Source organism: Petromyzon marinus, chromosome 4 (assembly GCF_048934315.1).
Source record: "Petromyzon marinus isolate PM22_M1 ecotype Great Lakes invasive population chromosome 4, UKy_Petmar_22M1.pri1.0, whole genome shotgun sequence".
Taxonomy (NCBI): Eukaryota; Metazoa; Chordata; class Hyperoartia; order Petromyzontiformes; family Petromyzontidae; genus Petromyzon; species Petromyzon marinus.
In genome coordinates, this window is record NC_133670.1 from 20,745,234 (window position 1) to 20,772,954 (window position 27,721).

Consider the following 27,721-nt stretch of genomic DNA (forward strand, 5'->3'; position numbering starts at 1 on the left):
ATTTGTGGTAAGGTAACTTTTGAAAAAAGAGCTATGTGGCTCAGTGGGCCTTACCTGGTAAGATATTTAAAAAGGTGTATTTTTAATTCAAAGTTCACACGAGGCAACGTGTAAATCTGTTGCGTGTCCTCTGAGCCCATCGGTCACGCCACGGCTCCTGCCTGGTATGCAGGGCTTTGTTAGCTCGGGTTCATGGATCGCATATAATACAGTCTGTTCTTCCGTAACGCGGCAATTGCGTTCTTGAAGAACACCGTTATCGGAAAAAGTCGCATTATAATGAAATTATATATATGGGACAAGTATGTGTGGTTAATGCAAACTTTTGATGCATTTTCAAGAAGCGTATCCATTTGGTGTTTTTTTTTTGCCAGAAATGGTAAAAACGCCTTTTTTGCTGTTTGGTTTTGCCCTGGGCTCGTTGGTGCTGTCCACTCCCTTGGCTGTTGTCCCTGCAGGGCCTCGTCCGTGATGTTGGTGTCATGCCCCAGATGCTCAGTCCCAGGGTGTGCCGCTCCTCTCTCTCTCCCCCGTGATTTCCTGCCCTGACCACCAAAAAACCCTCCTACTCTCACGTCGTTTATGTTTCATGTTCGTAAAGTGCCTTTGAGATGGATCTCTTTTGTCACAATGCTCTGTACATTGAAATTGTTTTTTGTGGCGTATCTGTGCGCTGCAGGGATTGTGTATTTTTCAGACTTTTATTTGCAAGTATCAAAACAATTAAAAATAATGATAGGTTCTAGATTTAAAAATAGCCTTAACCATTTCTGGCAATAAAACATGTTAAACTGTTCAAACACCAAATCGATAGTTATTGCAATGCATCAAGTCTGCATTTACCACACGTACTTGTGGCAAAACATGCAAACAAACAGGCTTTAATATATCGTCTTTGAAACTAATTGGCCTGCACCGGATACAGCCTTCTTTATGGCCTTGCCTCGCCAGTGATAGACTAGAGAACACCAAAAGGCAAACAGTTTCAAGGTAATGCTGGTATTTAAAAAAAAACATTAATAGCTCGGGTTGAGCAGTTAAATCTAGTGGGACCTTCTCTGGGCACCTTTACACCATCTTACCGCCCGTTTTATTGCCAGATAGGCAAAATAAAGCCCACTCTTACTGTTTTCATTGCACAAGTACAGAGGCAATGTCAGCAGCAGCCCTAAAACCGGTGTGCTCTTTCCCGAACGCAGCATTCGCTCCAGGAACACGAGCGGAGGTGGTGCGTGCGACACGAAGAGGGGCTCGTGCTCGATTGAATGACATCTACACCGGTTCAAACCTGTACGTTTCTTTTGCAAACATTGGCGTATTCAGCAGGTGCCTATAAAAGGTACGTTCAAGTGTCTCCTTTTGTAATGCTCATTCCGGTTTAGCTGGTTTCTGTGCCGTTAAAATAAAGTCGAGAAATTCCGAACTCACAAAGTGAAAATGGCCATTTTTCTTGACGTGACCCACGATGCACAATGCAATCATCGATGCCCTGCTACTCTGAAAAATATCAGAGGCGACCTTACTCCGTGCCTCTCGCAGGGCTGCAAGTGACGGGGTTAATGCTACCTACCCACGATAAACGAGCATAACGACTTGTCCAAGTATTTGTGCTGCTGTTCTCCACTTTTGAGAATGCGACACGCGAACTGCCTCGTGCAGTGGCTATTTTTTTGCACGCGGGCTCGCTTGTGCACCTGGTGCGGTGTGTAGTAAACATCGCCACCGGGGAGACAAAGGCGGTCGGGCGTGGTGCTGGCCATCCACCCCCTCGTGTACCGTTCCGGCCTTCATAGGTGGTGCCCCCAAAGTCTGTTAAGGCTACACGGGGGGGGGGGATCTTTGGGGTTGTTTTGCAGCGGTGCCCGGTTGTTTTTGCACAGCAAGTTGTTTGTCGCTAGGAACTATTATCTGTCTGCACCAGGTTAGTCCTGCCCAGACTGCCATGCTGCTGGTCCGTCCCTGCCGCATCGTTTCCAAAATATCGGCGTTATATTGTGCAGTGTGCAGCCCAAAACCAGACGCAAGACAATACGCCGAGAGATAGACATATTTAATAAAGAAATACATAGCACACGAGGGAATAATGTACTCCTTAAACCTGGGGTTAAATGCTTTGACTCTATGCAATTTTGTGTAAAAAAATCACGCGAATTAATCTGCCATTTTAGTACAAAATATATGCGCAACAAAACCTGTAAAAAAACTATCGAAATCGAATGTTGGTAACACACGTTTTTATAACTGTGTGACTTTATTGTAATGCATGGAATCACCGTACAAGAAGAAGCCTTAACCAAACATTAACATGTCTACGGCAAACTTAAACACCACCGCATAGAAAAAAAAAGATTAACAATGAGAATTAAACGCAACACAAAAACGACTTAAGAGCTTTCTACATGTAGGAGGGCACAGCCAGCCAGCAAAAAACCCATGTGCATCTGACTACACTGTGTTCTGCGAGCCTCTGGAGGTTGCTGCAAGGTGCATAAACCATCATCACGCAAACTCCGATCATCCTCGCAGCAGCGCCTTTTGGCTAGCCATCGACCAAGAACGTTCGCTGCATCGCGCGCTTTCAGACGCGCTTCTGCTGCGGCCGTCTGGAACGCTCTTCTTCCTTCCGATATTAGGAAGCAACTGGAGCTCACCAATTTTAAATCTAAATTGAAAACTCATTTAATGATATAAGTGTTTTTTTGTGTGTTTAGTGTGTTGTCCTTCCCCCCGCAGCTCAGATTAGCACGGTTGGCTACGTACGGTGAAAAAGAAGTTCAACATACATTATGTGCACATCTTGGCATTTTGCACCAAAAGCCTCGAGTGTGTAGACTGACGCTTCCCTTTCTTGCTCATTCTTGACAGACCCTCCTGGCCATGCCCCCAATAAAATAAAAGCATGCTTTAGACTCCAGAGGAATACAACTACTGGCACTTAAGTAGAGTTTAAAAAAATCACAGACCCAGTTGGTCCACCACAGATGCTGATTTGTGATCAAGTATAACATAAATAAAACAAAAACGTTAAAACTTAATTGTGAACACAAATCTGTTAATCTTAGACCTTAAGTTCCAAAACATGATCCGATTGAAAGGATGAGCAAGCCAAACCAGTTTAATTTCGATTACACTAAAGGCACAGACATTTGTTATAGAAGGCAGTTAAAAATTTTAAGGACGTATACTTTGATGCTATTTAAATCCACAGTGTTCTTCAGCAGAAGTCCACATGTTGCCATTTTAGCAAATAAGCAGTGGACAAACGCTTGTGTTGACTCTCATAACTGTGAGTGGCACGCGTTTAGGCTGAGGAACTTGATTACTGAACCCTTTGCAGCCTCAACTACAAGTTGCACAAGGATGGCAACTTGGAAGTCACCAACATGAACTCTTGCAACAATTGCCATCATAACACGATTAGCTGTGCAACGTGGTATTTGTATATTGGCTTCATCCTCCTTATGGAAGATCAGTACACGCTAACCCTGTTGACCCTATCTGTACAGTGACTCGTGCGGTCGCACAGAACACCACAGGACAGGGGGGTCAAACTTGTTTTTGGTGATGTCTGAACTTGGACCTCTTTTTCATGTTCGCACATGATGCGATACGATATTCTAAAGTTGACCTACACAATCTCTTCACCCGTACCGGGTTCTTATCGACACATCAGCTCGTACAAAACACACTTACAATCACTTATCCAACATCATTAAGCACTGCAGTAAAAGGGAAAACTGAACATTGTCGGTATATAGACGACGTCGGTTTGTGTGACGACAAGCAGCTACGCTTTAAGCACTCTTCAGCAGTATAGTTTTTGTTTTATATATAACGGCGAGTGAGCAACTAAGAACTCTACTTCTGCACTCTGAGCGCTTCCACGGGCCGGACGACGTGGCTCGGGTGCCTGGGCACGAGGAAGATGGTGCCGTTGCTGGCGTACTCGAGGAAGTACTTGGACGGCGAGTACGGCTGCCCGGCATCGTCGCGCAGCGACTCGAACACCTGCCGCTGCATCTGCTCCAGGCCCTGGCGCACCGAGGCGAGGCCCGAACTCAGCTGGTCCCGCTCGCGTTTGAGCCGCTCGCGCTCGCCCAGCAGGCCGTCCAGCTCGCCCTCGAGCGACGAGAGGCCCTCCATCTTGCGCTTGCGGCAGTTCTGCGCCGCCACCTTGTTCTTGCCCCGCCGGCGGATGTCGCGCACCAGGGCCAGCTGCGAGTCGTTGAGCTGGTGCCGCGACAGCAGGCCGACAAAGTCGTCCACGGGGAGGTTGACTATGTCGGCCACCGAGAAGGGGATCTTCAGGGACTGGGCTTTGCGCTCGTCGCGCGACAGGCGGCCGCCGCCCTTCGAGGTTGGGTAGCAGCCGCTTTTGTCCCGCGCAACCGGGCGCTTTGCGGAGCCGTCGCTGGCTGCGGGGTCGGAGCGGCTCAGCTTTGACTTCTTGCCGCTCGGATTACGCCGCTGCTTCTCGTCGTTCCCTGGCGACGAGGAGCTGTAATGTGCCTCGTCTAGAAAAGCCGACCCGTCTTCCTCCTGGCTGTACGTGTGCCTCTCTCCGCTGACACTTTCCATTTCATCCAGATCATCTTCATCACTGAACTCGTCATCCTCGTCCCTGAATAGGGCTTGGTAGTGTGAGCCGTGAGAGCCGTGAGGGCTCGAGCCCGTGGACATCCCAGAGTCTGAGTCGTGCTCATCAAGAGCGGCCGTCGACTCAAACGCTAGGAAGCTGCTGCTGGGTCTGAAAATCTCTATTTTACCCACGTCGCTACTTCCAGGGATGCTTTCCCGTGGAGGGAGATTCAGTGGAATTCTGCTGTTCCCTGCCGTTACCTTCACGATTCCATATTTACTTTCTGGCAGATCCATACCGCAATAATTAGCTTCTGAATCGATGGGGACTTCCACTGAACCAAGGCTGGTAAGGACTGTGGACCCTAGTAATTCATTTAACTCACTGTGTGCTAAATTGTTGCTGGCTTGGACTGCGGCATTGCTGACGGGGGCATAAGTTGACGGAATGGATGGTAGGAGCATGCCAGAGTCGAACGGTGGGTAAATATGTGATGTGCTAACCTGCTCGAGACTGTAAAATGCAGGGCAGGAATTTTCTGCGTTGGGCAAGTTGCTGCCCATTGTGTCGTACGTGGAGTTAAAGTCCTGTGCAGGAACTGCAGTGGCAGTGCTATCACAGCAGAGTGCCGGGCAGTTCTCCAGAACATCCAAGGCTGGCTGGCTTTCTATGCCAGCGTAGAGCGAAGGTTCGAGATCAACCACATGCATGTCCAAAACCTTAAATGAACAACACAAATACAGAAATTAAGACAGCCTGTATGTAATGTACTTTTCTGGGTTTCGGTATTGATTTTAGCCATTTGCAAATGCTTTAGGTCAAATGCACGTTTGGAAAAGGGTGCAATGTGAGGGTGATCATTTCCCTAACCACAAAGGCAAACACACCTGTGAAAACGTCCTCGCTGTGGGCGGATAGAGTGAGCACGCACCACCAAACTCACCTGGAAGTCTGGTAGCGAGAGGATCTCCTGCCACCGCTGCTCCAGGTCGAGCGGTTGGCATTGGGCAGGCGGAGCAGCCATTTTGTCCGGGGCCAGCACTGGCACGCATGGCACAGGTTCGCCCATCGCCATGGGGCCCGTGACATCAGGGAGAGCAGGAACCTATGTGTGTGTGGACATGGGGGGGGGGGGGGGGGGGGGTCACCCAGGAGCCGGTCAGTTACAGTGTCAACTGTAGAGACCTGACTTTAAAATCGGCACGGTTGGCTACATACTAATGCTAAACTTCTTTCGCAAGCATAGGTAGCTAACCGTGCCACTCGGAGGTGCGGGGGAAGGACAACAAACTAAACACAAAAATCAGTTCTAAAGAATGTGTGTAAAATGAGTTTGTGTATGTAAACACATACATGCAAGGGACAGTCCACTATCACCATCGGCTATACTGGGACAAGGCCTCCCCAAGCTATCATCGTCTCTCATGGTCTTGTAATATAAGAATCCACTATAGCACTTTCCCACGAGGAGATTTTGCTGTTCCATCTCCGTAATGGATGGTTCCGTCTCTGGGCGCTTGTCATTCTCGACAATTGTGACGTTTGCATGGTCAATGTCTCATTAGTTGTTGGAATGCGTGAGCGCCCGCGTAAATTGCGCGCTGGGTTTGTGGAGGAGGACTTACATCTGTACAGTGTGTAATCCATTCGTGGTTTCAGACATGTCCATGTCAAATAACGGTGCACTGGAGGACACTGGCTTGATTACTCGTGGGAGGTTCTTTGTCCAATTAAATTAGCATGACAGGAAGGAAATTACAGTCCTGCTATTGCTGCCAAACCCCTATTTGTCTTTCTGCGGGACTTAGCTTCTGTGGAAATATTGGCACAAGAACTGTGCTTCTTGCTTCATATGGCAGGGTTATTAGCATTGTTCTGTGCCGATGGCGAGGTCGGTGAGCCCGTTTGAGGGATACGGGCAGCGGATATTCTGAGCGTGTGAGCTGATGCTACACTGGTGGAAGATGAACAGCATTCTCCACAGGGCGACTGTGAATATCAAAAGCCAAACCATGGAACACACCATCCAACAATTGCCCACTTCGCTCCCTCACCTCAGGAGTGGTGTCAAAGTTGAAGTTTTCTTCCAGAATCTTCAAGCACTCGTCAAAGCTGAGTGGTGCCTGTTCGCCTCCTGGTATTGCAGAATCCTGCACAGAGAAACACGGGACAGAACGTATTAACTTTGATCATCTTCACTGTTCAAACAACCATCCTCAACTATTTCCTAATCTCTTTATGCGCCCTATATGAAGAAGGGCCATTGCCATAAACGTCGCCTATTAGTCGCCTATTATATACGGTGGTCACATTTTAAAACATGCATTTAGAGTATTTGACTGTTGCTACACATGTCCACGTGATAAGCCACTTCGTTGAGGTATTATTTGTGTCCAGGTCGCTTCTTAAAAAGAGCTACATAGCTTAAGCGTGCCTTACCTGGTAAAATAAGACAGAGTTTAGTTTAGTTTTTCCTTTTAAGAGAGTCTCATTGAAATATGTGCAGTCTTTTATAATCACGCAAAGAGTTACAAAATTGGTATGGTGACAGCTGTTTACTCATGGCTTTGTGCAAACATCTTCCATGTGGAAACTTTGGTCCCACCTCAGTGCATTTGAGTGCTTTGGTTTGCACTTCTGACTCACAAAGTAAATAATTCTACACTGGGTTAGCATGATGATCATGCTGCTGCTGCTGCTGGGAGATAATTAAGATGGACCAAAACATTTTTTTTGATGCAGAGATAGACACAGCAGATGTAATTTGCAGGGAATGTTGTTATTCAAAGGACGAAAATGCAAATGCACACGTTTGCGTCTTCGTCGAAACATGTTTTCACAAAGCACCTTGACAGGTTTATGTATCATTGTAAAACTCAAGCTAAGAAAATAAGGTATTTTCTAAAGAGTCAAACTCTTTTTTATATTATTGCACCAACGTGTAAATCTTTGAAAGCATTTTAGTTTTACAATTTTCCTCCCACTGCGTAGTAAAAAGATAAAAAAGGGCTTGCTAAAATGGGACATGTGGATACAATTCATTTCCATACAAGGCCATCCTGTGTGTATGCCCCTGACATGGCAGAATGCAGAGTCAAAGCCCATGGGATGTGGCATGAAGCACATGTGCTTACCTACAATTTAGCATTAATTGAATCGTGACATCAGGCTCATAAATCACACACCACGCTTATCTAAGTGAGCGGTGTGGGGGGTAACTTATGGCCTTCGGACCGGATACAGCCCAGCAGCGACTTCACTTCACACAGTCTGAGTAGTCACATGAGGCCTACCACTTTGAAACGGCCTACAAACAATATTTATCCGTCACAGAGAGCATTTGGCTTGTTTGGAATGGCTACTACAACGGGAATATCTTTGACCTGACAACAGTGTGTTTATAATGTTAGCGTGCTCACTCGCTTCTGTCAATGCCAGGGTGTCTTGCAGTGATATGAAGTGACCAAGGTTAATGTTAATATGTGGCTCCGCCAAAAGAATGTATTTGATAGCCCTATTCGGCCTTCAGTCAGGAAAACATTGCCCACGCTTGTTCCAAGTGGCAGAGTCGAAAACACACCCTGTCCCGCACCTCCGATTAGCACGGTTGGCTTTGTACTGTGGGAAAGAAGCTCAACCTGCATTTATTTATTATTTTACCAGGTAAGGCCCACTGAACTATGTAGCTCGTTTTAAAAAGCGACCTGGCCACAAATGATAGCTCGACAAAGTGGCTTATTACGCGGAAATTTATAGCAGCCAAATACTCTAAACGCAAATGCATGATTCTCAACCTGGAGGGAAAAACTGGAGGACCTGGAGAAAAAAATCCACATGACCACGGGGGAGAGTGAATACGCAGTCTCCCAAATATACAGCAGGCGTCGGGGTCGGGATCGAACCCACGACCTCCTGCATACCAGGCGAGCTATTTAACATCTCGCCACCGTGGGCGCCCCATACAGTGAGGGAAAAAAAGTATTTGATCCCCTGCTGATTTTGTACGTTTGCCCACTGACAAAGAAATGATCAGTCTATAATTTTAATGGTAGGTTTATTTGAACAGTGAAAGACAGAATAACAACAACATCCAGAAAAACGCATGTCAAAAATGTTATAAATTGATTTGCATTTTAATGAGGGAAATAAGTATTTGACCCCCTCTCAATCAGAAAGATTTCTGGCTCCCAGGTGTCTTTTATACAGGTAACGAGCTGAGATTAGGAGCACACTCTTAAAGGGAATGCTCCTAATCTCAGCGTATTACCTGTTTAAAAGACACCTGTCCACAGAAGCAATCAATCAGATTCCAAACTCTCCACCATGGCCAAGACCAAAGAGCTCTCCAAGGATGTCAGGGACAAGATTGTAGACCTACATAAGGCTGGAATGGGCTACAAGACCACTGCCAAGCACCTTAGTGAGAAGGTGACAACAGTTGGTGCGATTATTCGTAAATGGAAGAAACACAAAAGAACTGTCAATCTCCCTCGGCCTGGGGCTCCATGCAAGATCTCACCTCGTGGAGTTGCAATGATCATGAGAATGGTGAGGAATCAGCCCAGAATTACACGGGAGGATCTTGCCAATTATCTCAAGGCAGCTGGGACCATAGTCACCAAGAAAACAATTGGTAACACACTACGCCGTGAAGGACTGAAATCCTGCAGCACCCGCAAAGGCCCCCCTTCTCAAGAAAGCACATATACATGCCCGTCTGAAGTTTGCCAATGAACATCTGAATGATTCAGAGGACAACTGGGTGAAAGTGTTGTGGTCAGATGAGACCAAAATGAAGCTCTTTGGCATCAACTTAATTCACCGTGTTTGGAGGAGGAGGAATGCTGCCTATGACCCCAAGAACATCATCCCCACCGTCAAACATGGAGGTAGAAACATTATGCTTTGGGGGTGTTTTTCTGCTCAGGGGACAGGAAAACTTCACCGCATCAAAGGGACGATGGACGGGGCCATGTACCGTCAAATCTTGGGTGAGAACCTCCTTCCCTCAGCCAGGGCATTGAAAATGGGTCGTGGATGGGTATTACAGCATGACAATGACCAAAAACACACGGCCAAGGCAATAAAGGAGTGGCTCAAGAAGAAGCACATTAAGGTCGTGGAGTGGCCTAGCCAGTCTCCAGACCTTAATCCCATAGAAAATCTGTGGAGGGAGCTGAAGGTTCGAGTTGCCAAACGTCAGCCTCGAAACCTTAATGACTTGGAGAAGATCTGCAAAGAGGAGTGGGAGAAAATCCCTCCTGAGATGTGTGCAAACCTGGTGGCCAACTAAAAGAAACGTCTGACCTCTGTGAATGCCAACAAGGGTTTTGCCACCAAGTACTAAGTCATGTTTTGCAGAGGGGTCAAATACTTATTTCCCTCATTAAAATGCAAATCAATTTATAACATTTGTGACATGCGTTTTTCTGGATTTTGTTGTTGTTATTCTGTCTCTCACTGTTCAAATAAACCTACCATTAAAATTATAGACTGATCATTTCTTTGTCAGAGGGGCAAACGTACAAAATCAGCAGGGGATCAAATACTTTTTTCCCTCACTGTACATCAAACATACAAACATATGTAGGGACGAGGGGGCCAACACATTGAGTGAGCGTCTGCAGCGTGCAGCACGCACGCACGCACATACGTGCGGGCCTCACCTTGACCCCTCGCGTCAAGGCGGACTCTTCCTCGAGCTTGGGCGGCGGGTTCCCCCCGCGCTGCACGGGCACGTACTCGCCCGTCTCCCCGTCCACCTCGAAGCAGGCGAGCCGCGCCTTCTCCTCCTCGAAGGCCACCTGCTCGAGGCGCTCGTGCTCACGCTTCTTGAACAGCTCGTGCTCCAGCTCCTTTCGGCGCAGCGCCACGTCGAAGACCTCCCGCCCAGCGCCCAGGTCCACATCCTGCTTCCACAGGATCTCTATTTGGTCCATCTAGAGTGGGGGTGGGCAGGGGTGGGTGGGGGCGACGACACGGAAAGCGAAAATGAACAAGGAGAGCAGTTTTTTTTAATTGAGTAAACAAAAAAATCTCTATTTCAATAGCCGCAAGGCATGCCACATAGGAGACGGTGGCCCTTGATGAATTACGTCACAGAGCAGTCCTTAAAGAGCCGCGCGCGGCTCCGGAGCCGCGGGTTGCCGACCCCCTGGTCTAGAACTGGGGACACGGGCAGGTTAGCTCAGCACAGCAGGGCCTATGTTCAGAATTTGTTTTTGTATTGCGTTAAAACGCGAACCCGGTACATTCGGTCGATCGACATTGGAGGGGGAACAGAAACTCCGTGAAAGTTTGAATTCGAACGCTCTTCCTTACCATTATAGGAAGCCACTAGACGATGCACTTTTAAATATAAATTGAAAATGCATTTCTTTATAAATGCTATGTTTAGTTATTACGTTTAGTTTGCCGTCCTTCGCCCGCAAAGTTGGATATGTACTGTGCGAAAGAAGTAAAAATACATACATAGGTACTATTATATATGGACATTACAGGATACAGAGCAGCAGTTACATCAGTTACGATGCTGGATGCAGAGCTATACATACCCTTAACGCTTTCCAATGTTAGTTTAATGCTGACCAATTTGGATGTCACTAACCGTTGAAATAGGCTTTGGCTCGAGTTATGTAGATACTAATATTCCCAATTAAATTCTAAGCATGCACCTCTCCATGCTTATTTGTGCACTTTTCAACGATTTAATTATGCATGTTGAACTTCTTTCGCACCGAACGTGGCCAACCGTGCTAATCAGAGGTGTGTGAAAGGACAGGAAACTAAACACGAAACAAAGCGCCATTGTCCATCGATTAGAGAAAACACACCAAGCCAGAGACGTATTGACGGTTAAGAAAGGTAAAGTTGGGCTTGGGCAGGGCACATCACTGCAAGAGATGATGGCCAGTGGCCAAGGTGAATGATGGGAGTGGCAGCCAAACGAAACAGATCACACCTTGAAGGGCTTCCTACGCAGAGAGAGCCATAGCGTGATGAAATCAGCGTACCTTCAAGTGCGCGATGGAATGTTGCATTGCAAGCCTGTGAGAGTTAGCAATGGCTGAGGGAGACTCTACTCGAGCAGTCGAATGAATACGGCTGATGGTAGATGTATTATTTAAATGCACATTTGCCGAACCACAGCACACAAACACAATAAACGTTCGGCTGGGATTAAAGATTCCGATTTGAAAGCACGACCAAGCTATGGCAAGATTAAGTACCATCTTAAAGAAATAACTTATCACACAATTGATGTAGTAACAGGAATCGTAATAATAGGGCTTTTCCCCTTTTTTTTCTGGCAACAAAACTGAAACCTTTTTACGAGGATTCATGTCTGCATTAAACCACATACCTGCAGTCAAAACGTATGTTTTTTTTGTTTGCATTATTATTACATTTTGGTGCTGGCAAAGGAGGTCTAATGAAACAGGAATCGTCTTAAACCTATGTTGCTCGCTTTTTTTATCCAAGTACGGCACGTGCAATGTAACGACCGTAATGCCGTTTGTATCACGATGCAGTTTTTATCTCAAGGACGACACGTTTCTGCTTAAAAACAGACGCGTTTGTTCCCCTTGACTTAAAGCTTTCGGTGACTGCAGAAATTCATATTCTTTGGTTGAAAGAAAACAACAACAAAAATACTTTTGTGATTTTCTTTCAACCTATCTACGTGACTTTACCGAAAGACCCAAGGGAATGTTTATTATTCTGTTCAATGCACAAATATAGACGACGCCCATACAAAAAAAAGAGTGCGTTGCGTGTCGATTGCCGGCGGGGGAACTCACGTTGACACGAAGAGGCAAGGCGAGCGTCAATCGCATGGAAGCCACGAAACGAGCGACCGCAAAACCAAAAAAAACCCGCAGCTCAAAATGCACGGGCAAAGTTTAAAGCGCTCCCAGTCTCTCGCTCAGGAGCGGGCGGTCTCCCAATAACGCGTGGACGCTCACTGCGACCGGCAAACACCACCACCACCACTCCACCTACCCTCACTATCGAGAACTCTGCCTCCTCCGTGCGGATTAGTGCAAATAGACGGCGTGCGCTTTACAGCTTTTGCCGCAGAGCCATTTCGTAAATGTTGACACAAACGGGGAGTGGTCGCTGCCCCGCTTGTGTGTGTTTGTGTCCATGCGAACGCAGCATGAACCCACCCCCCATCCTGCTACTGCTGCTGCTGCCCGTGAACCTGCATGCACACACCGCCTGGCTTTGCAGGGTGAAACCCGACTCGGGCAAAAAAAAACAGCGACGTTTGTAGACTTGGGGGGGGGGGGGGGTGGCGACAGACAGATTTTGTTTTAGGCTCATATTTTATCACCGATGACAAACACAAAATCGGTTACAATGAATGATTGATGCTTCCGTGTAAGCAACAACCTGCACAGTACACCTGACCAATCGCTAAGTGCTCTCTGCCAGTGCACGTTGCACAACAAACACCGGCACCTTCTCGATCGCACGCTTTATGCTCGCCATGCCTTTGTTATCAACATTGCCGCAAAATCAGACTTTCGCCCCTATAATGTAACTCACCTCTGTACCAACAGGTCCGTGTTTTAGCCAAGCAGTGTTTAGTAGGTTTCTACCCACCACGAAGTCTGTCCTCGCAATGCCTAGAGACGATTTCGTAAAGACATCAAGGCTGGCACGGCCCGGTTTAATTCATTCGGGTTTTAATCGGTTTTTATATAAAACCGGACCACCCATTAGCGGCGTTCGGGCCAGGGCCCGGGCTCAGCCGCCACGCGCGTGAGTGACGCGCACGGCGGCATGGCCACGTCGACCGCTGCTGCTGCGTCTGAGCGAAACTTCTCGACGATGGGATCTATCCATTCCAAGTTGAGGAACAGCCTGGCGCCCAACACGAGTCGAGAAGCTCGTCTTCATCGAGTCGAACCTCAACGCGTTCTACGACTACCCCACGCCCGACGACGACAACACCGAGTCCAGCGGCGAGAGCGACGACGAAGACGACGCGGCGGCGGACGACGACGACGAGGAGCAGGATTGAAGTGTGCACGAGACGCCGATAATAAAACCAGGTTTTAATCGGCAAAATCGGGTTTAATTCCATTAAAACCAATAACCCGATTTGTCGGGCAAAAAATATCGGGTTTTTCCCACCCTTGAAAGACGTCGCTAACAACATGGGGCCCTGTTTTTAACCAGTATAAAAGTATGGAAAAACACGAATAGGTTTTAACCTCTGGCAATAAAACAGGCGTTAAGATGTAGGCGAATCAGTTTCAAAGACAACGCATATATTATCTGAGCATATTTGTTTGCATGTTCACCACAAGTACCGTGTGGTTTAATGCGAACTTGATTCCTTGCAAAAGGTTTATATTTTGGTGTTTGAACATCTTAACATCTGCTGCTTTATTGACAGAAAGGGTAAAAAAACTATTCTTATTTTTTTCTTCATACGCCACTAACAATATTAATAAATGCACAATACATCGGTGGCTATTGCTGCGACAGATGCTTCCTGTGTGTGTTGCGAGGCGTGAGGTGGGTGGGGGGAGAGACAAATATTATCCTTCGGTTAAATTGCAAAGTCTGATTTGTGAAAGAGGGCTTTTAACCAACAAAGCCTAACTCGGTCTCAATGTCCTAACCCTGGCGATGGTTGCCATGAGATGAATTGGTACGAAAATGGTACGAAATAGGGCATGGTGGGTGGGTGGGTGGCAGGGGAGAGTCAAATGATTTGGTACAAAATAGGGCATGGAGGTGGGTGGGTGGAAGGGGAGAGACAAATTATTCCAGCACATGCTGGTTCGGCTCGTGACCACACGGGGGGGGGGGGACCACAACCCCAAGAAGGCGCTGCTTGTTCTCACACAACCAGTGCGGCATGGAAGGGCCTTTTCAAGCAATCCATAAAAAATATATATCTCTTAACTGTTGCCCCTTAAACACACTGAGGCACGGTGGCAGTCCCTCCTGAATAGGTATGAAGACTGCTGTTAATAACTCTCCCGGAGAGATTTCGTTTGTTAAATATTTGTTTTTCCTAATTCTTTTCAACAATTCGACAATAACATTATTCTACCCTGGTGCTGGAGCAGAGTGCTCCATTTACAATGAGAAGATGACACGTTTGTTTTACAGTACTGTATTTGTCAATCCACTACTTATGAATGTCTACCCCCCCCCCCCCCCCCCCCACTATGTCGGCAAAGGGGGTTGTTTGACCATACTTCACCACACGGGTAAATTTAGGTTGGTGAAGGCAAGTGCCCAGGCACTACTTAGTTATTGCTCACCCCAGGATTCATGGCTCAGTGTACTGACCACCAATCAGAAGACTGTGTGAGTTCAACTCACGAGTGCGAGTTAACTCTGCCCATTATCTGTCGGAGAGCAATATGATTATTACTGTATTTATTCCAAATTGTGGGATGTCAATAGTGATTGTTCTGTGAAGAAACTGGCCCCAATCATAGGGATGTGTAGTTTCCGGCACTGGCTCTGGGCTGTTAACAGATCTGAGCTCGATAAAGCAGTGCAACACCTGGACACTTACCATATGCATGCACCCTTACTACTCTTTATCAAATATAACCCGTATTGTATGTATGGATGTTGAACTTCTTTGGCACCGTAAGTAGCCAACCGTGCTAATCGGAGGTATTAACAAGAGACGCAAGGTCTACCAGAAGCACGGTAATTGTGGTAGGTGCACACGAGTGGAGATGAATATGCAGGTGTGTCTGTGTGTGATTGAACACTGCCGTTAATAACACCACCAAAACATTAAAAAAGTTTAATCCCGACCAGAGCTTTCTGAACTTTAACAAAAATATTGAATAGTTAACCCAAAGCACTTAACCTGCCATATGGCCTTTGTGAATTACCTTGCCACTGGGAGGCAAGGGCATCATGAAGCTGCCTGTAGAAATGCCCTCCAAGCTGCACTGACCCAATTGTATTCCTGTGTGCACAATTTTTACACATACCCTAATTTTTAGCGTTCATTTAGTAAAACACTGCGTGGAATATTTAACACAATGCCAATTCACAATACATCAAGTTTAACACAGACCTACCATTATTTGTTAGAGGGCAAAATAATAAGACCATAACAATACTGAAATAATAATACTGTCATTTCAGTATCGTATAGTAATTTAACAAAAGCAGTTTTGACTAAAGAATGTTCAAAATGACACTTTGAAAAATCAAAAACGCTGTGGAGAATATTTCTGCAAATGCGTACACTATGTTCCTGTTAAGTATGGAAAATATGCAGCGTTCCATAAATACCCCTCGCCATGAAATGGTCCCATTGCGGCTAATTAGTGTGGTTTAAGAGGTCATGTGAAGGGTTTGTGTGCATTCACCGTACTCTACAGCATATACTGTACGTTACACACTATACTGTACTGTATGCACACATCTTGGTCACCATCTCAAATGAGTGACGTTGTCTCTCGACCTTTGACCTGCTTTCTGTTCTATATTTTACATGTAAAAAAAGGATATGGAACCACATCGAATTACATTTATCGAAAGAACCCAGTTGATTTGTTCACTTAGGAATTAAATTACCTACCTCCATCAACACTGCTGAACTCTGATAATTGGGAGATGATTACGGGGAAATCACATAAACTACAAGAGCCGAAAGAGTAACTCACCCTGGAAAAAACTGAACATTGTCATACTGGGTGGTTCTACCTGCCAGGTTCCTGAATGCAGGTTTTACATGAGCCAGCAGATAGGTTGATGGAGGAGTTCATTACGAATGGCAGTATGAGTCACATCGTTCTAAACTGTGTAGTATCATATCTCAACATGTTCTCGTTAATGCACACTTCATATTCTACAGCAATACAAAATGAAGTTAACGCGTCTGAGTATTTTTTCTACGCCAGCGGCTCTGAAGAGTGTGGTCCACAGACGGTCATCCAGGTGGCCCTCGGGGCCATGATGCCAATTACCTTGTTTTACTCATGACATTGCATTAAAAAATTAAGTTAGGTAAACCACCCAGATTAAAATACCCTAACCCTAAGATCTAAATGCTCCCCCCCCCTCCTAAAAAACATAGCTGGGTTACAATTGTTTATGTTCCCATAATAGTAATAGTTTTATATTAGTGGTATTGAGAGAGAGAAGTAAATGCGTTTTGTCATTAGGGATGGGGGGCTGGGTGGTCTGCAGAAAATGTTTGCATCGGCTGAGCGGTCCACGCGGCCAAAACATTTTCAAAAACACTGCTCTCCGCATTCGGTTTGGAGAAATGAGAAATATTGCTTGTTAGAATATCCCAATTCCACCCCTAGCGTGCTTTCGGCAGGATCTGGCAGGTATAAACATGATGGAAGATTTAGCGCAGAACAAATAACAGCTCACGATGGCCACCTTTTCCTGCTGGTATGTCGCCTATCTGATCTTGTTGTCTAGAGGTCTCCAATGCGGCTTGTGTGGTATGGTACTATAAACATGGCGACACATATCAACAGTGTGTGTGTGTGACCCAGTCAAAATAACATCTTGGCATTATCTTGTTCAGTAGTATTTGCATACAATGTCCTCTTGCAAGACAAAGCATTGTTTTTACTTGCTACGTTTTTTTGGTTTTATCACAGAAGCACAACCAAAGTCATGAGCACTACTGTTTAGATGAATACAGTACTTTACATTATGTTTAAAAAAACCTTTGTGAAAGTCTCCTATAGTCATGGCTCATGTTTTCTATCAATTATATCTTTGAATAAAAATGTCACAATTCAATGCCCTCCCCATCCCCTCAGAAATTCAATGACTTGTCATGATCCTGGGTCACCATTCGATTCAAGAGTCAATTATTAGTTTCATTTTCATCTTCTCATTCGCTTTTCTTTTTTCTCTCTCTCTCTCGCTTCTTTGTCCAATCCGTGTTTCATTTGCGTATAATTTTCACAAGTCACAAGGAACCTATTCTCTCACGCACAATGCAAAGCACGCACTGCGAGGGTGAGAAACTATTATGGTCTGATGATCACCAGCCGCAGAGGCCCAACAGTTCTGCCCTTGTTACAGAGGGTGGTCCAGATGTATTGTGACCCCCCCCACCCCCATTAATTGACCCCCGACATTTTTTTTCTGTTATATATTTTATTCTATTTTAAATAAACCTTACTTTAAAAAAAATATTTCTAAGTTTTAGAGAATAAAATGGGGGGGGGGGGTCACAAGACATCTGGGCCATCCTGAGTACAGGCTGTACAAGTCATTGGCATCGATTTAAGTTACTCATAAAATTCAAAGCCAAATGTGGTATCAAGTCAAACCGAAAATGTATTGATACAATACATGAGGGCCGGTGCATTGGTCGGCGCACCGTGCTACAAACCCGGCCATCTGAGATTATTTCCCGGCTCCGGCTCACGTCAGTGACGGGGGGATATCCACCAACATTTGTCCGGGCCAACACGGTGAAGTACGGTCAAATAACCACCGTTGCTGACACGGTGCGACGGAGCCTTCACACCTAGCAGTGGATTGCCAAAGCACACTCATGCATGCCTACAAACTTGAGGCAGCACCAATAATGTGCGAACCAAGTCGCCACTAAAGGAAATGTGACCCATGCCATGTGCTCTTCGTTTAAGCGTACACACTTGCCGCTGCAGTTGTTCCTCACATTGACACATCTGTGATGAGATGAGAAAGGGGAGTAGGGAAGGTGTTGGGTAATATCAGGTAGCAGGCTAGCTGCATAAAACATGACACCCCCCCCCATCCACAACACACACAGCTGTAAATCAACAGATTTTCGGCCGTTAAGAGTTTAAAATACATATTTATACGAGGCGGTTTTAACAGCTCAAACGGTATCCCTTCTCCCCCCCCCCTCTGCCCTCATTCGCTTGAGCATTCCGTGAAAAAAATTGACGAAAAGTTGAATCGTTTACCGCATGTGGAGGGGAAACTACTCGAAAATGGAGGCTTGGCAACAGGAAAAGTGTGTTTACGATCAAGGGCGGGCGCTCAATTACACAGAAAGCTCCAGAGCCGTGACCTGAAACAACCCGGCCACAACTCACTCGTGTGAACTGCGTAGGGGGAACTACAGGAGGGTTTTTTCCGTTTGTTTCTGCCCGTAAAGCGGATATGAACTTCGTTCGCACCGTACGTAGCCAACCGTGCTAATCGGTGGTGCGGGAATTGCAAGAACATTTGCGTCAAATACTGCGTGGAATACACCACGTACAATAAGATCGCTACGGTTTCATCCATATGTGCATATGTTTATATTTCTCCAAGACAATTTTCGTAAATACTTTTTCTCGAATTTAACTGTAAGTAACTTGTGTCTGCCGGTCAGACTCCCCTTCTAATATGCATTAAATCGCTGTACTGTAACGTGTACAATCTCGGCGTGGCTGTTTCATATTGGCAAATGGTTTTTAGCGGACGCTTCAATCGTGTGTGTATTCACGCCTTGTTGTGTGACCGCTTGAATGACATCAAACGATTTTCAATCATCTACAAAGGCTTGGCGTAATTGAAATTAAAATTCATTTTGAAAAATCCGGAATCTCACCGATATTTTGTGTGGTCGGTAGTGCGTTAACCTCTCAATATTCAGTTTTGCTCCCAATGATCCATCTACTGATTTCCTGATGACGTGGAAATTAACTCCAGGAAATAAAATGATTGAAGAAATTAATCCAGGAAGCCAGCCGCCAAAGTTGCACTAAAGACAAATACAAAAAATATAGGCACGTGCATCAATCTCGCTAAACAATTTAATATTATGCTGTACGTTGAATGGAGTGGAAAACGCACCATAGTATGTATCCCGAGGGCAGTTATTTCAAACGGACCTGGGATCAAAGTGAGGCAGACAACAATAGGTTGAAGTTGTTTTGGAAACTGAACTTGATCATAAAAAGCAGCATACCAATGTGCCTAAAGAAAGAAACGTGGACACTGACAGAGAACGTGAAACTAAAGCTGAAAAGCGCACAGAGATACGCATGCTTAAGTTACACACTGGGCGACAGAAAGAGGAACACAAGTCACAGACATAACGTTGAATCTTTAGGCAAGTGAATTTGGGCAGGATATGTCGTGAGAGGTGATGACGGCCGGTGGTTGAAACTCATGACGGAGTGGCAGCCAAAGCGGGAAAAGGCATACGAAAGGACTTGCACCGAGGAGACGGAGGGATTCAGTTTAATTTCAGTTTCATTTATTAGGTATAACCCTGTCAGCCATGCGGCTCTTGACTCGGGTGCAACCGCAACAAAACAAAAACATGAACAAGAAAACATCTTAAAGTGACTACACGCAACAGAAAAAAATCCTGGAAAAAACAGCAAAGTCTTCCAGCTCCAGATCAGCTCCAGATCAGCTCCAGATCAGCTCCAGATCAGCTCCAGATCAGCTCGCATGCGGGAGCTACAGTGAGGGAAAAAGTATTTGATCCCCTGCTGATTTTGTACGTTTGCCCACTGACAAAGATATGATCAGTCTATAATTTTAATGGTAGGTTTATTTGAACAGTGAGAGACAGAATAACAACAACAATATCCGGAAAAACGCATATCAAAAATTGATTTGCATTTTAATGAGGGAAATAAGTATTTGACCCCCTCTCAATCAGAAAGATTTCTGGCTCCCAGGTGTCTATTATACAGGTAACGAGCTGAGATTAGGAGCACACTCTTAAAGGGAGTGCTCCTAATCTCAGCTTGTTACCTGTATAAAAGACACCTGTTCACAGAAGCAATCAATCAGATTCCAAACTCTCCACCATGGCCAAGACCAAAGAGCTCTCCAAGGATGTCAGGGACAAGATTGTAGACCTACACAAGGCTGGAATGGGCTAAAAGACCATTGCCAAGCAGCTTGTTGAGAAGGTGACAACAGTTGGTGCGATTATTCGCAAATGAAAAAAAACACAAAAGAACTGTCTCCCTCGGCCTGGCGCTCCATGCAAGATCTCGCCTCGTGGAGTTGCAATGATCATGAGAACAGTGAGGAATCAGCCCAGAACTACACGGGAGGATCTTGTCAATGATCTCAAGGCAGCTGGGACCATAGTTACCAAGAAAACAATTGTTAACACACTACGCCGTGAAGGACTGAAATCCTGCAGTGCCCACAAGATCCCCCCTGCTCAATAAAGCACATATACATGCCCGTCTGAAGTTTGCCAATGAACATCTGAATCATTCAGCGGACAACTGGGTGAAAGTGTTGTGGTCAGATGAGACCAAAATGGAGCTCTTTGGCATCAACTCAACTCGCCGTGTTTGGAGGAGGAATGCTGCCTATGACCCCAATAACACCATCCCCACCGTCAAACACGGAGGTGGAAACATTATGCTTTGTGGGTGTTTTTCTGCTAATGGGACAGGACAGCTTCACCGCATCAAAGGGACAATGGACGGGGCCATGTACCGTCAAATTTTGGGTGAGAACCTCCTTCCATCAGCCAGGGCATTGAAAATGGGTCGTGGATGGATATTCCAGCATGACAATGACCCAAAACACACGGCCAAGGCAACAAAGGAGTGGCTCAAGAAGAAGCACATTAAGGTCCTGGAGTGGCCTAGCCAGTCTCCAGACCTTAATCCCATAGAAAATCTGTGGATGGAGCTGAAGGTTCGAGTTGCCAAATGTCAGCCTCGAAACCTTAATGACTTGGAGAAGATCTGCAAAGAGGAGTGAGATAAAATCCCTCCTGAGATGTGTGCAAACCTGGTGGCCAATTACAAGAAACGTCTGATCTCTGTGATTGCCAACAAGGGTTTTACCACCAAGTACTAAGTCATGTTTTGCAGAGGGGTCAAATACCTATTTCCCTTATTAAAATGCAAATCAATTTATAACATTTTTGACATGCGTTTTTTGGACTTTGTTGTTGTTATTCTGTCTCTCACTGTTCAATTAAACCTACCATTAAAATTATAGACTGATAATTTCTTTGTTAGTGGGCAAACGTACAAATCAAATACTTTTTCCCTCACTGTATATGTGAAGTAATCCTTATACATTTTATACCTACGGAAGGCCAGTAAACCTGTCCGTGCGGATTTTTTTTGTAGCGTTCTCCCCTCGTCTGTGTGGGTTGTACTGGGTACGGTGTCTTCCTCCCACAAGCAGAAAGCTCATCATTCAAAAACTGGACCATGCTGACAAAAGCTTAAGATTTAGTGGGGCATTCTTAAGTAAATACTTTAACAGCGTGACCAAGAGGATTAGGCAGAGCAATCAACAACAATGTTTGGCGAATTATCTGTAGAGTTGTTATCCGTCACAAGAGTATGCATACAACGTACACGCAGAGACCTTTATTAATCCACTGCTGGATGAGGGCCTTACCATGCCATGTGGGTAGTGGGAGTTATTTGACCATACTTCACCAGGCTGGTCAATACGGATTGGTGAAGGTGGGAAACGTGGATGGGGAGGGAGCGTTTAATTACGGTACAAAAAATATATTTTGCAGCCAACCTTTTGCCTGCTTACCTATAACAATAACACAACCTGTTTAACATGGTGGTCACACATTCAAGCATTGCCCAGGCTCACACCTGCTTAGCTTCTGAGATTCGATGACATCGGGGTTCATTCCGGATTATTTGAATCACCAGCTTGCACACTGTGCTGTCACATGAATACATAAAAGTCTACGATAATCCAACGTGAATGACCAAACTCAATGCGAATTCACAATGTGCCGCCTGAACAGCAAATAACGAGAAAGAAAACCTAAGCATTCCTCTTATCTCGACACTGTACTGTATCTACATTTCATCATCCCACCCAGGGGTGCACAGCAGCAAGAGATAATGCGAGGAGGCGTTTTACTATGCTGGTCTACACATACAGGCCTTCATCTGGCAGTGGAGTGATCATGGGCGATGACGATGATACACACATGCACAAAGACATTCGTTTTTTTTGGCATACTGTATATCTCCAGAATTGTGACCACATTTTTGAGTTATGCCCACAATAATGTTCTCCAGTAAACATGTTCCCATTTAAAGGAGTGGACGTCTCTGGGTAAAACAAATTATAATAATTGTAGCAATGGAAATGCTTGGAAAAATAAACGGTCCCTAAAAAAAAGTATATGGGTTGCGGCGTGTCACGTGGTTTCTCTCATCCAACATGTGAAAGACCTAAGTGTGCTGTGCACAATTACAGCAGTCGGAATGCACGCATGTGGGTTCCACAGCGAGTCTGTCGCAAGCTGCCTCTTCTCCTTAAACGAACGCAGCAATCTCGTGCTGCGATCACAAACTCGGCATCCCAGCACGATCACAATCCAATAGCTCGAGGAGCTTGAACGGACTTTAACGGCATTGCCTTTAAAAAAAATTGAAGTCAGGCACTAAGGGGCAATACAAGTGAAAGCTCTTAGGCAGACCTGCCACGGACTCACGTGTGTGTACATCCCACCTAAAAAAAAGTAGAGTATGCCTGCGGTGAGTGTGTGTGTGCGCGTTATCTGGATGTGCCTGTCAGCTGCGCCCTAGTTGTGACGCAACGCGTGACCTTCGCCTCTGCACGCAACTCTGGTGAGAGAGAGTGGAGTGTCGTGTGTGCAATAGGGAGGAGGGTTCAGCAGAGGAGTGTGCTACCAGCTATTTTACCCTCGGGTCATTTCGAGCATTAAAATGACCGCGACACTCCCAACTGTACTGCACTCATCCTCCTCCTCCTCGTTCCGTGAAGCTCCGATTGCTGTCTGACAAAATCCACATTCGTTTCGTGCTAACTTCGTTTTTTTTTCTCTCCCCCACAACGAGTGGCCAAATAAAGCACGGCGGTGTGCGTGCGTCCGAATACCCCCCGACGTCCCCCGCCGTGACTTGCATTTCCATTTGGACATCGTACACCGCTGGATAATAACATCACGTATGATCGTGTTCACTAAAATGTAACCACGTGCAACGAACAAAAAGGGGCATTTTTTGTTTGTTGCAAATACAGTCGTGAGCGTGCATTTGAGGATGGAGGAGGGAGAGACAGAGTGAGGAATAAACGCAACTGTGTGACTGGGTGTATGTGGCATTATCGATCGCCTTGTTTATCCAAAAGCTAAGTTGGGCATTGTTGTTACAAGTTGGCGAATTTCGATGCATAGATTTGACAACGATCAGTGGTGGCTCTCTCCACTCATGCACTGGACGAAAATCAACAAGGACCGCCATTTCAGCGGCACAGACAGATCCAAAATAAATATATGCGCGCACAAAGACAAAGATCCCCCGCATAGCCTTAACATGCTGTTGGGGCAAGTGCTGTTAGCGAGCACTTATGCAGGCCGAACGGTACGCGATGGGGATTGGTGGCCAGCACCACGCCCGGCCGCCTTTGTCCCCCTTGTAGCAATGTTTACACATCGCACCGGGTATTTATTTGTGGCTGGGTCGACCTAGGGGAGGGCCAGCACCCGGTTCATATATTTCTCACCGGTGTTGGCCGTGAGTGACGATCGAACTCTGGTTGCCGGGGTTCGTACCACTACGCACATTACTACCACTGCTGCCCCGTTACCACGATTTCCATACCCACGCCCCCGATACGAGTGGATTGTCAGAACCCCCAAAGCAATCGCACTCAGGCCCCGTGAATGTCGCCCTTTGTGGAGCCATCACGGGACCCACATGACGACATTTAGAGCGAAGGCCATCTGGGGGAGAGACTGCATAGCAAGTCGCTTGAAACAGCAGCTGTACTCATCACTATGGCCAGGAGTTTGCCACACCAACATAAACCGCGCGAGTTTCGACGTTTGGTGACATTCCCACTTGACACTTTTCAGGAAATTAAGAAGAAAATACAGGCACATTCACAACAGGAGATGTATGACGTCAAAGGGTACCAGACAGTATGTTCAATTGTCTCGGGCTGAATAGTGGCTTACCTATGCTATATACCATTTCGCTCCGACAAGTTACCAAATTGAACCCCCATACTATTCAGCAGTAGTGCTTGCCCTATCAATACACTAAGCACGCCATAGGAATGTGGATTTTCCACCACGAGCTTGGGTTTGTCAATGAGCACGATAACTAAACGCTTGTTTGAGCAGAAACAGATTTTAAAAATATATATCTATTTAAATGCGGAAATGTTGACTGCTGCCACTATTTCCGTCAGTACGTTGTACTGTAAATACTTTATCCCATCAATTAACACGTCTTATAGTTAGTGCCGTACTGTGATTTCACAATTGCGATAATTTCGAGGAATGTTTTCCGAACTTCATTGGAAACCTGAGCAAATTACCTGATGTTGTTACGCTTCACAGGCTTTGTTCGGCACAGGCGCTTACCGTAAATATAGTTCAAGCACAGCGACCTATCATCACCTTTTAAACACTCTAAAAACAAAGCAGAAAAGAATGCTACTATACACTTATTTAACCGCCGGGAAGCGTAATGCTTCGTTACGTAAACCGCACGCGAAGGACACGCGACTTTACATCACGCAGATTTCTCACTGCTGGCTGAACCCAGACACGTTTAACAGTACCTACTCTGGAGTCAGTTCACTATAAAAGCGTTCTTCACGGTCATCATTTAACGCGTAAAGCTAAAACCGCACACACCGCACACACATGTTGAGCGTGGAATGGCAAAGTTCCAACTGTGTTCTGGACAACACAGCATGAGAAAAAAGTTGAATCGACCAAGTGTCAAGCGGTGACTTGCCCTATGACCTGTCAAAACCCACTCCTACCACGGCCCGACCAAGTACAGACCTGCACGGACAACAAAGACAAAGATCCCCAATACAGCCTTAACAGACTGTAGGAACGGTACACGAGGGGGTGGGTGGCCAGCACCACGCCCGACCGCCTTAGTCTCCCCAGTGGCAATGTTTTTATCCACCGCACCAGGTACTCATTTGAGGCTGAGTCGACCTAGGGGAGGCCCAGGACCGGTTTCAGATAATCGTCACCGGTGTTGGCCGTGAGCGGGAATCGAACCCGGGTCGCCAGGTTCATAGCGCAGCGCGCTAACCGCTACACCACCGCTCCCCACTCTAAGCTACACCATCGCCACCTTCACACACAAACGTCTTCCGACGGTGGTGCATGCTCTAAACTATGATGACATTCAAAGTGACTTTCCAACGTACATCATTGAGCTGCTGACAACAGTCAGGCCCACAACATGGGATGTAATAATGAGGCTATGAAGATTATGGAGCAATTGCTCCGTGAGCTTCAACTGTGCACATCGATCTGGTAGGCTCACGTCTTCCAACATGTGTGGCATTACAAGAGCCGTGTCCCTGCCGCCTATTGTTATCACCGCCATGCCCTATGTACTGCCCTTTCCTGCCCGATTGTCCCTGCCTGACCCCAATACATCCGAGATGCCCACGCCCCCTACCAGGTCCACTCTCCGTGCCCCCTGTCCATGCCCCAGACCTGCCCCATACCCCTATCTGCGTACCATGTCCCAGCACCTCTGCCTCGATCAATACGTATAACCCACACGACACAGTACCTGTTGCGAGTCGCCGTGTCCCAGCGTCTCCATCATCATCATCTTCTTCAGGCCGGGAGTCCCCGGGTTGAGACACCCCCACCACCACCCCCTGTCTCCGGCTTGTCCTCCGCCTGAGAAGCGAACTCCACGTCCCCTCCTGCGCTTCCGCTGGTCGAAATATCTCTCTCGCTTCGTCACCGCAAGTCAGCCGCTCTCTCTCTCTCCTCTCCCTCTCTCTCTGGCGGGGGGGCCTTGTCTCTCTAGACGAACGTGCGCGTGTCTATGTGTGTGTGTCTGCCTGTGCCTGCCGTGTCTCTCTCGACGTCGTCTCTCAGTGTTTCAACAACTCCCCCCACGACCAACACCAAAACTCTCTCACCGCTGGTTCGACTATCAGCCCCCTCCCCGCTCCTCATCCCATCGGTGGGGGTGGCGAGGGGCGGGGCTCGAGCGCGTGCTCACCCCCCTCCTCCCTCCCCCACCCCCGCGATCGCGTGCGAGAAGCGCGTGACGGGAAATCAGATTCACCACTGCGCATACGCGCGTGCGTATTTGTATTTCCCACTGCGATTAAGAGTAGCCGTGTTTTCGTGCGCCGTATTTGGTACAGCGCGCGGCGGAGGCGGTTTTTTTTGTTTTAAATAATTTCACACCGCGGCGGATCGGGATGTGATTGTTATTTCACACTAGGTGTAAGAAAGGGCGATTCTGGGTTGTTGTTTTTTTTTAATCTCACGGAGCGGACGAGTGCCGTTCGCATCCTTCCCAACGCAACACTAATTCATGTTTGAGCTGAGCAACTGTTGCGAGAGGCGAGGTTGGAAGTGTTTCGCCCTATGGCTTCTACGACTGTTCATTAGGCGACACCATCACCACCGAATGGTGATGCACGTTGGAAAGTCGAGGATTGGACAGCGGGTAGTTTGTTCACCCCGCCGCCCGCAGCTGAAATTAGCGCGGTTGGCTACGTACGGTGCGAAAGAAGTTCAGGATACAGTGAGGGCTACTCATCCGGGAAGTATTCTAATTATGACAAATGCTGGTGGGGGTGGGGAGACGAGGACCAAGGTTTCCGTGGGAAAAGCAGCTCGCAAGGGATGCCTTTGACGAGATTAATGAGCAGAAAGTTTAATATGTTGTACACGAGACTCGTGAAGACCCTAATAAAATGGAGTGTAACTATTACGGATGGACATAATTTATATTGCATGGGGTTGTACGCAGCAGAAGCCTCGGACTCTTCGGCAAGGAAGACAGGAGAAGGCTGCAAAGCCTTGAGATGCGTGACTTGTGGCGTCAAATTGATCAAATGTATTGGGTGGAGGGAACGAGAAATCCTGAAGATCTTGAGCAGGTTCAGGAGACGAGTGTTGTTAAATTAAACAAATCTAGAGAAGACAAATATCTGGATTTGGCCACGTTTCAGAGGTGAAAGCTTTATGGAATGGGCTCTGGATCGAGTAGGGGATGTTGGGGAAAAGGACAAAGAGGCAGACTAAAAAAATGCTGCCCGACGACTTGACGGAAGGGTTTCGGTTGCCTTTTTTTTAGTGTTGTGAAGAAAGTTCACGGTCGGAGATGATCTAGGAGGGAGTTTGAGCTGGAGGCTGCCATTTGGCAGAAGACACACGACTGGATAGGCGGCCAGGTCGCTTCTGAAAAA

At 46.6% G+C, this 27,721-nt stretch overlaps 1 protein-coding gene across 2 annotated transcripts; it reads right to left on the reverse strand.

The window, feature by feature from the left end:
* Window positions 1-2,033: 2,033 nt before the first annotated feature.
* Window positions 2,034-26,477, reverse strand: LOC116938497 (nuclear factor erythroid 2-related factor 2-like). Of its 2 annotated transcripts, none has more exons than XM_032945630.2 (5): window positions 26,077-26,477; window positions 10,246-10,518; window positions 6,634-6,729; window positions 5,523-5,684; window positions 2,034-5,298 (listed from the first exon to the last, which is right to left on the reverse strand). In XM_032945630.2, exons 1-5 carry the CDS (start codon window positions 26,116-26,118, stop codon window positions 3,859-3,861), a joined length of 2,013 nt encoding a protein of 670 aa, XP_032801521.2. In that variant the 5' UTR covers window positions 26,119-26,477; the 3' UTR covers window positions 2,034-3,858. The 2 variants fall into 2 exon arrangements, with proteins under 2 accessions (XP_032801521.2, XP_032801522.2); XM_032945631.2 differs by lacking the exon at window positions 26,077-26,477 and adding an exon at window positions 12,382-12,486.
* Between the last annotated feature and the right edge of the window lie 1,244 nt (window positions 26,478-27,721).